General features: G+C 36.7%; 1 protein-coding gene across 6 annotated transcripts in view; it reads left to right on the forward strand.

Annotated features, from left to right (window-relative positions):
• Window positions 1-10,391, forward strand: part of CCT6B (chaperonin containing TCP1 subunit 6B) — a 54,349-nt gene that overhangs the window by 32,988 nt on the left and 10,970 nt on the right. For all 6 annotated transcript variants that reach the window (XM_017890918.1, XM_017890917.1, XM_017890914.1 and 3 more), the window contains 5 exons: window positions 6,080-6,190; window positions 6,343-6,502; window positions 8,364-8,446; window positions 9,266-9,362; window positions 9,663-9,810. In XM_017890918.1, the coding sequence (XP_017746407.1) occupies window positions 6,080-6,190; window positions 6,343-6,502; window positions 8,364-8,446; window positions 9,266-9,362; window positions 9,663-9,810 (599 nt within the window). The remainder of the gene's footprint in view (window positions 1-6,079; window positions 6,191-6,342; window positions 6,503-8,363; window positions 8,447-9,265; window positions 9,363-9,662; window positions 9,811-10,391) is intronic.

Consider the following 10,391-nt stretch of genomic DNA (forward strand, 5'->3'; position numbering starts at 1 on the left):
TGCCTTCCTTCCTTCCTTCCTTCCTTCCTTCCTTCCTTCCTTCCTTCCTTCCCTCCTTCCTTCCTTCCTTTCTCTCTCTCTTTCCTTCCTCCCTCCCTCCCTCTCTTCCTCCCTCCCTCCCCCCCTCCCTTTCCTTCCTTTCCTTTCTTTTTTTTGAGATGGTGTTTCGCTCTTGTTGCCTAGACTGGAGTGCAATGGTGTGATCTTGGCTCACTGCAACCTCTGCTTCCTGGGTTCAAGCAATTCTTCTGCCTCAGCCTCCCAAGTAGCTGGGATTATAGGCATGCGCCACCATGCCCAGCTAATTTTGTATTTTTTTTTTTTTTTTTAGTGGAGACGGGGTTTCTCCATGTTGGTCCAGCTGGTCTTGAACTCCCGACCTCGGGTGATCCACCCACCTCTGCCTCCCAAAGTGCTGGGATTGTGGGCGTGAGCCACCGTGCCCGGCTTTGCTTTACTTTGCCTTGCCTTTTGCCTTTTTGCCTTTGGCTTTTGGCCTTTGGCCTTTGGCCTTTGGCCTTTCCTTACCTTTCCTTTTTTTTTTTCTGAGATAGGGTCTTGCTCTGTCACCCAGGCTGGAAGGCAGTGGCACAATTACGGCTCACTGCAGCCTTGACCACCTGGGATCCAGTGATCCTTCCACGTTAGTCTCTTGAGTAGCTGGGACCACAGATATATGCCACCATGTCTGGCTAATTTTTGTATTTTGTGTCAAGACAGGATTTTGCCATGTTGCCCAGGCTGGTCTCAAACTCCTGAGCTCAAGGGATCCACCTGCCTCGGCCTCCCATAGTGTTGTGATTACAGCATGAGCCACCATACCAGGTCCATCCGGGTTTTTTTTTTTTTTTTTTTGAGTTGGAGTTTTGCTCTTGTTACCTAGGCTGGAGTGCAGTGGTGCGATCTTGGCTCACTGCAATCTCTGCCTCCTGGGTTCAAGTGATTCTCCTGCCTTAGCCTCCCAAGTAACTGGTATTACAGGCATGTGCCACCACACTCAGCTAATTTTGTATTTTTATTAGAGATGGGGTTTCACCATGTTGGTCAGGCTGGTCTCAAACTCCTGACCTCAAGTGATCCACCCTTCTCGGCCTCCCAAAGTGCTGGGATTATAGACATTAGCCACTGTGCCCAGCCCAGTTTTCTTTTAATTAGTATTTGCCTGTCATATCTTTGTGTATGTTTTTACTTTCACTGTTTCTCTCTTTACGTGATTTTTGTGTCATATAGGTAGATTAAAATATTAAATCTGATAATCTTTATTAACAGGAGCATTAATCCTTTATGTTTAATACGGTTATGGATATATTTGATTTAAAATTTACCATCTTAACAGTGGACTTTGGGGACCCGGGGGAAAGGGTGGGAGGAGGATGAGGGATAAAAGACTGTACTTTGGGTACAGTGTACACTGCTCGGGTGATGGGTGTACCAAAATCTCAGAAATCACCACTAAAGAACTTATTTATGTAACCAAACACCACGTGTTCTCCAAAAAGCTATTAAAATTTTAAAAAAAGCAAATTTAAAAGTTTGCCATCTTGTTTTATACTTTCTACTTATCCTTATTTATTTATTTTTTTCTTTTTTGAGACGGAGTGTCACTCTGTCACCAGGCTGGAGTGCAGTGGCTTGATCTCGGCTCACTGCAACTTCTGCCTCCCAGGTTCAAGTGATTCCCTCAGCCTCCCAAGTAGCTGGGACTACAGGCATGCACCACCACGCCTAGCTAATTTTTTGTATTTTAGTAGAGACAGGGTTTCACCATGTTGGCCAGGCTGGTCTTGAACTCTTGACTTCAAGCAATCCACCTGCCTCGGCCTCCCAAAGTGCTGGGATTACAGGTGTGAGCCACCGTGTCCAGCCATCTGTGTAGCTTTTTGCATCTCAGCCTTCCATTTGGGATTGCTTTTCTTCTGCCTAAAGATCATCCTGTAGATTTTCCTTAGTGATAGTTTGTTGGAGGTATACTTTCAGTTTTTCTTTGCCTGAAAATGCCTTTATCTTTATTCTTTGATACTTTCATTGTGTGTTTACTAGGTTGGCAGTTAGTTTCTTTCAGCTGATTGAAGATATTGTTCTATTGTTTTCTAGCTTTCATTATTGCTGTACAGATATTAGCCATGAGTCCTTTATTTACCTAGGTGATTTTAAGATATTTCTCTTTGTCTTTGGTATTGTATACCTTTACTATGATGTAGCTAGGTATGGATTTCTTTTTGTTTATTCTGGTTGGCATTTTCTGGGTTTTTGAGTGTTACTGTTTTTATCTGATTCTGGAAAATTTCCATCTATTATCTGTTTAAGCATTTCTTTTGTTCATCCCTTCTCCTTCTCCAACTAAATGTATGCTTGATGTTCTTAATTTAGTTTTTTTATGTACTTTCTGTCTTGTTGTCTTTTGTGTTGCATTCTAGATAATTTCTAGTGATATATTTTGTTGTTTCCCAATTTTCTCTTAAACGATGTCTACTTCAAAACCAATCCCTTGATTTAAAAATAAACTTTGTAGTGAAGTGTAATACACACTGAAAATGCAACTATCATAACAATCTGACTTGATTAATTTTATGAATATATCTGTGTAATCAGCACTCTTACAAGAAACAGAACTACTAGTACTTTAAAAGCCCCTCTTTTGCTCCCTTTCAGCCATATTTCTTCTAGAGTAATCTGAATTCCTACCACATAGATTGTTATATGTTTCATACTTGTATAAGGAATCATAAGGTAGGTATTTTTTGTTTCTGACCTTTTTCATTTAGCATTGTTTGTGAGACTCATTTGTATTTCTGTGTGATTAGTAGATTGGTCATTCTCTTTGCTATTTAGTATTTTTTTGTGTTAATATACCACAGTTTATTCATTCTGCTATTCATTGGCATTTAGGTAGTTTGCAATTTTTGCCCATTATTAATAGTGCTGCTATAAACATTGTAATATTCTTTTATTAGACATATGAATATAAGTCTGTTGTTTTCTTGAATTTTTTATATCTGTGTGTATATGTGTGGATATCCTTATTTACTATTTATAGAAGTTCTATTTGTTTCTTAAATCTGCCATGTTACTTTTTATGGTGTTCTATTCCTTACAAATCTTTCCAAACTTGCCCTTTTTTCTTTCTTTAAACATATAGTTAATGTTTGATAATTATAATATCTAAAGTTTTGACTTGTCCCTTTCTGGTGTTTATTGTATTTTACTGGTTCTCACTCATCATGCTTTGTTTTCATATGTGCCATTCATTGTGCTTGAAAAAGGTATTGGTAGAAATAATTTGAGACCTAGAATGAAGCTGCCTTTCTGCAGAGAGGATTTGCATTTGCTGCCTCAAGGAGCCTAGGGACTACTTTAAATTAAATTCACAGTTTGAGGTTTTTGGGAATATCCATTTGACTTGAATTTCAACTGTAAGTCCATGTGAGGGCTGATTATTTCTGGCTTCCTTCTGGATAAGCATGAGTGTATAGCCTTTGTGGTTCCAACTTAATGTGAAGAGGGTCTCCTGTAAGACACTCCACCTTGGATGAGCTCTGGGCTTTCTGTTTTCTTCTCATTGTGAAGACATTGAAACCAAACTTCAGATTTGCCTGGATTGTCAAATGACTAAGATAAAAGAACCTACTGTTCCTGCAGTTCTTTACTTACCTTTTGGTGTTTCTGTTTTATTTCAGTTTTGGCCTAGTAATTATATACTATCTCATAGCTCTTCAATGTTGCTAAGGTTTTTTTGCTTTTAAGCCAGCATGTTTAGTTGTTTTTGATAGTAGGACTGATCTCAGTTAGCCTACTGTTGCTAAGGATAACAAGTTCTTGATTCATATTTCAGAAGGTTGTCTGTGGATTTTGTGTGGGGAATACATACAAAACGGCTGATTGGGAGGTAAAAGAGGGCCAAGGGCAGAAACCAGAGACCAGTTAGGAATGTTGGTATAGTACAAGTGAGAAATGAAAATAGTTTGGATTAGGGTGTACTTAGAAGGAAAGGGCAATAGGATTTGTTGAGGGTTCAACATAGGACATGACAGAAACAGAGCAGTCAGGGATATCTCTTAGGCTTTTTCATGATCAGCAGGAAAAGTGGAGGTGCTGTTTCTTGGGATGGAGAAGACTAGGAGGAGCAGATTTGGGGAGATAAATCCAGAGTTCAGTTTGAGAATGTTATGTTTGAGATGCCTATTAGGCATCCATGTGGAGATGTTGAGTAGGAATTTGGAGAGATGTGTCTGGAGTTCAGAATAGAAGTCTGCCCTAGAAGTATGTATTTGAGAATCACTAGCGTATAAGTGACTTAAAGCCATGAGTTAATGAGACCATCTGGGAAGTGAATACAGTAAAGGAAGTTTAAAGCATGATCCCTGGGAAGTTGGATGTTTAGAGTTTGAGAATATGAGGTGGATTCAGCAAAAGGGATTGAGAAGGAGGCAGTCAATGAGGCATTAAAGCCAAGGGAGAGTGGTGCCCCAGAAGTCAAAAGAAGAAAGTATTGCAAGGAGACAATAATCAGCTGTGTCATATGCTGCTGAAAGTTTGAGTACATTGCTGTGAACTGAGAGTTGATTGTTATATTTGGAAAAAATGTACTTTTTTAGTGGCTTTAATGATAACTGATTGAATAAAGAGGTGGAAATAAAAGTCAGACTGAAGGTGGGCTCAAGAGAATGGTTACTGAGAGAAGTGTAGCTACAAAGGAGGAAAGAGAAATGGGGCAGTAGCTAGAAGGGAATATGGTAATGGGGCTGAGGGAGAAGGATTTTTTGTATTAATGATAGGAATTGTTACTGCAAGTTTGTATGCTGGTAAGAATGGTCCTTTAGGCGAGAAGAATTGATATGGGGGATTAGGGGACAGTGCAAGAACAGAGAGGGAAATGGAGTCCAGTACACAAGTAGAGAGGTTACCCATAGAGAGGAACATGGACAGCTCATTCATAGTAGTAGGAAGTTCAGGTTCAAGTGCAAGTGGATTGGTAGAAGTAGTAATGGGACAATGTTTCTGTTTTCTCAAAGAAGCAATGTCATTTGCTGACAGTAGGGAGGGAGGAAAGTGAAGAAGGCTTGAAAAGTGAGGAATGTTGAACATAGTGTTTTTGTTTCTTCCTAGATATGTTTACATTCTGTTAAGAGGTGGAGTAATCTAGTTAAAGTAAAATTTTGAAAACTTCCTTATAATTATGTTGAACTACTACAAAATATTTTAAAATATATAACAAAATTTGTTATAAAGGATTCATGAGTAGAAATTCCGTCCCCTAAATGTTTTGTAAATGAATTTTATAAAGTTATAAAAATATTGACTCTTGAAAGATTATTTGGAAAACAGGAAGCAACACCTCCTTTCCAAATCATCTATATTCCTACTACCTATGCATAACCCCTACTCTTAGGTCCCTCCCATTGTTTTTCTTTTTAATGCCAAGTTGTTTGTTTTAAAAGAACAGTTATAGTCATGCTTCATATGCAATTTGTCGTTCTATGCTTATCAGCTAGCCCTATAAATATTTTCCATGTTATTACATACTTTTATAACCATCAAATAGTTGGGTCATTATTTGCTGAATAATACCCTATTGTTGGACATTTAGGTTAACAGTTTTTAGTTGTTCCATATAATCATTTTGAATAAATGTTCCTAAGAAACTCATTGTATACATACCTTTCATTACTTGATAAGCTGTGTCATATTTTTTAATCACATAACTTAGAAAATAATTCTGGCTTGACATTTTATTGTGACTTTATAGTCACACTGTGTTAAAGTAGATTTTCTTTCCTAATTTTACTAATTATATGTTAGGTTTAAAGTCAATGCAAGGAGGTGGGTGAGGTGGCGCACTCCTTTAGTCCCAGCTACTTGGGAGGCTGAGGCAGGAGGACTGGATGTCGAGGCCAGCCTGGACATCATAGCGAGACCCCTTCTCTGAAAACAAAAAACAAAACATCAAAACTGTTAAAATTGGTACAAGGAAACAATGTGTGTCCTGGAAGTATTGGTATAACTTTAATACTATAATGATAATTTTATACCAAATTTTAGAATGTATATTAAAAGTAAGAAACATTAATATTTTTAATAGGTTGATCCAAGGATTAGTTTTGGATCATGGTGCCCGTCATCCAGATATGAAGAAGCGAGTAGAAGATGCATTTATCCTTATTTGCAACGTTTCACTAGAATATGAAAAAACGTATGTGTTACTTTCTCTTTATAACTTTTGAAATTTTTTTTCTAAAGGTGTTTTAAAATCTCTCTTTCCTTCCAGATATTTGGTGTAGACTATTTCTACCTTTTTTCCTTTTTTCTCCGGCCTTTACTAGCTGGTTTTTATTAATCTTTTAGAGAGGTGAACTCTGGTTTCTTTTATAAGACTGCAGAAGAGAAAGAGAAATTGGTAAAAGCTGAAAGAAAATTTATTGAAGATAGAGTACAAAAAATAATAGACCTGAAAGACAAAGTCTGTGCTCAGTCCAATAAAGGATTTGTCATCATTAATCAAAAGGTGAGGAAGAAAGTTTAGATTTTAGTTATTTGTAAAAGTTCTTAAGCATTTCTTGAAGTGTGGTCTGTGGACCCCTAAGAATCCCTAAGACTTTTTCAGAGAGTCTGTGAGGTCAAAAACTATTTTCATAATAATAAATATACCTTTTACATTGTGTTGACATTTGCAATGATGCTGCAAAAGCAATCTGTAAAACTGCTGGCACTTTAGCACAAATCAAAGAAGTAGCACCAAGCTATATTAGTAGTCATTGCATTCTGTATTGCCATACCACCACACACTTGCAGTGAAAAAGAAAAGGCAGTATCATTTAAGAATGTCTTGATGAAATGGTAAAACATTAATTTTATTAAATTTTGTCTTAAATATGCATCCTTTTATTATTATGTGTGACAAAATATGAAGTATGCACAAAGCACTCTTTTATTTTTTCTTTTGAGACAGGGTCTTGTTCTGTCACCCAGCTGGAGTGCAGTGGCACACTTACAGCTCATGGCCTTGACCTTCTGGGCTCAAGTGATCTTTCCACCTCAGCTTCCCAAGTAGCCAGGACTACAGATGTGCATCGCCATGCCTGGCTAATTTTTAAGTTTTTTCGTAGAGACTGGGTATTGCCATGTTGTGCAGGCTGGTCTCAAGTGATCCTCTTGGCTTGGCCTCCTAAAGTGTTGGGATTATGGGGCTAGGAACTACAAAGCTCTTCTATTGCATACCAAAATATGATGATTGTCTTGAAGGAAAGCACTTGTGTAATTGTTTGGATTGCAAGGTAAACTAGACACTTTTTCATGGAATGCCACTTTACCTGGAAGAATGACTGACAGAAAAACTGTCGTTATCTAGATATGGGTATTTGGTAGATTTCTCTCAAAAATGAATGAAGAAATTCTGTGACTTAAAACAACTGACAGTATTTGTTGTCAATAACATTTGAACTTGTAAACAAAAATCAGAATTTTGGAAAACTTGTATCTGCCATGTGAATTTGACAGCTTTCCAATACTTAAAAGACTTTCCTGATAATAGTAGTGATATTAACAAAAGTGAGTTTTTGTTCACTGAGTTAGGCAAAGTTTCCACATGTATAATGTGACACAGTTTCCACATGTATAACATAACATGTTATACATGTGGAAACTGTGTCACATTATACATGTGGAAACTTTGCCTAACTCAGTGAACTAATGCTATCTATCTACTTGACTAAAAATGCATGATTTTTATAAAATCATACATGGATAAATAATTCATTCAGTGTGCAAGTTACACCAACGTGTTTAAATGTGAGATAGTATGAAAAGTTCGTTGCTGTGGTTCCATAGTGAAACTAACCTTTGAGAAACTATTACTTGTTGAGTTTTGGTATAGTATCAAAGAAAAATTTCCATAGGTATCTGAAAAGGCTATTAAAATATTACTCCCTTTACAATATTTATCTGTGTGGGGTCAGATTTTCTTCATAAACTTGAATCAAAATAACATATCATTCCAAACTGAATACTGAATCAGATATGAGAATCCACTTGTTTTCTATGGAAAACATTGAAGAGATTTGCAAAAATGTAAAGTGATGCCCCTGCTAGCTACTATATATATTTTTGTTTTCAAAAGTGTAGTAAATTTTCAGTTAAGATGTTATGTATATTAACATAAAATGGGCTTATTATTTAAATGAATTAATAAATATTTTAAAAGTTTATCAGTTTTTGTAATATGATAAATATTATAGATAGAACTTACATAAGCAAAAGCTCTTTGGGTACTTAATAATTTTAAGAGAGTAAAGTAGTGCTGAGACCAAAAGGTTTGAGAAACACTGGTTTAAAACTTGTTTATAATTTTTATGTTAATTTGATTATAGGGAATTGATCCATTTTCCTTAGATACTCTTGCAAAACATGGAATAGTAGCTCTTCGCAGAGCTAAAAGAAGAAATATGGAAAGGTAAGCTTGCAGGTAGTTATATATCCTAAGTTTTTAACAGAGTAAGTGGAAACTATCCCATGTGTTTTCCTTTTAGCTTATGTGTAAATGTTGTTGAACAAAACAGTGGCATAAAAAAAATCCAAATTTTGTTTTAGTTTCAGTAAATAATTGAACTGTCAAAAGCAAGGTTGTTAACCTACTGCAGAACTTTGTTGAAGTATAAGGGAAGTTTTATCTTTTAAAACAGATTTTAAAACAAAACAATACAACATAATATAGCATGATCTCACTTTTATATATGGAATCTAAAAAAGTTGAACTCATAGAAGTAGATAGTAGAATGGCAGTTACCAGGGGCTGGGGCAGTGGGAGGGGAGGGGCACTGGGGATATGTGGGTCAAAGGATACAAAATTTCAGTTAGTTAGGAGGAATAAATTCAAGAGATCTATTGTTCAACATGGCAACTATTGTTAATAACAATATATTGTTCTTTTAAAAAAATTTTGCAAACCCACCCAAGAATGCACAATGTGTTGGATTCTTGAAAAATGCGGAGAGTAGATTTTAAGTGTTCTTATCCCAAAAATGGCTAAATCAAGCCTCACATAGGCAATGCGTATGTTAATTAGCTTGATTTAGCCATTCCACAGTGTATACATATTTAAAAACATCATCATGTTGAACTCATTGAATATAGACAATTTTGTCAATTAAAAACCCAAAACAATACAATACAGTAACAATACAGTCTTCTGCATTAGATGTCTTTTTTCCTCTAAGAAATTAGTATTTATGTTTTCCATAATCAAGCTATGGTGACATATGTGTAATTTCAGACTCTCTCTTGCTTGTGGTGGAATGGCTGTGAATTCTTTTGAAGATCTCACTGTAGATTGCTTGGGACATGCTGGTCTTGTGTATGAGTATACGTTAGTGAGTATTTCTGTGAATAGTGGTTGTAAAGTGAATACTAAGCCCCCTTTTTTTAAAGAAAGATACTACTTGACCTTTTATTTCATGTTTTGTGTTTCAAGATCTAATTCACAGAACAGATTTTACAGTTTATTTACCTAAATGTTTGTTAAGAGTTCAGATATAACTTAACTCCCTTTAAACGTATCTTTAGTTATGCTTGATAAGAAAAATTCAAATGAAGATTGTATTCTAGTATAAATTGTTGATTTTATAATGACATTAAATATTAAAGTTATATATTTTTGTGCCACCCATTAGGGTGAAGAAAAGTTCACTTTTATCGAGGAGTGTGTTAACCCTCACTCTGTTACCTTGTTGGTTAGAGGACCAAATAAGCATACTCTCACACAAATCAAGGATGCCGTAAGAGATGGACTTCGTGCTATCAAAAATGCCATTGAAGATGGTAAGCTCTTTCTTATGATTGATATGAACCTCATATATATGTGTGTATATATGTATATATATATACACACACACCCCTATGTATGTATACATATATTTTTAGACAGTCTTGCTCTGTTGCCCAGGCTTTAGTGCAGTGGTGTGATCTCAGCCCACTGCAACCTCCACCTCCCAAGTTCAAGCAATTCTTCTGCCTCAGCCTCCCAAGTAGCTGGGATTACAGGTGTGCACCACCACACCTGGCTAATTTTTTGTATTTTTAGTAGAGATAGGGTTTCCTCCATGTTGGCCAGGCTGGTCTCGAACTCCTGGGCTCAAGCAGTTTGCCCTCCTTGGCCTCCCAAAGTGCTGAAATTACAGGTGTGAGCCACCACACCTGGCCTTTAAATTTTTTTTTATTTTTTTATTTTTTTATTTTTTATTTTTTTGAGACGGAGTCTCACTCTGTCACCCAGGCTGGAGTGCTGTGGCCGGATCTCAGCTCACTGCAAGCTCCGCCTCCCGGGTTCACGCCATTCTCCTGCCTCAGCCTCCCGGGTAGCTGGGACTACAGGCGCCGCCACCTCGCCCGGCTAGTTTTTT

The sequence above is a fragment of the Rhinopithecus bieti genome, unplaced genomic scaffold (genome assembly GCF_001698545.2).
Source record: "Rhinopithecus bieti isolate Rb0 unplaced genomic scaffold, ASM169854v2 scaffold_19652, whole genome shotgun sequence".
Lineage (NCBI taxonomy): Eukaryota > Metazoa > Chordata > Mammalia > Primates > Cercopithecidae > Rhinopithecus > Rhinopithecus bieti.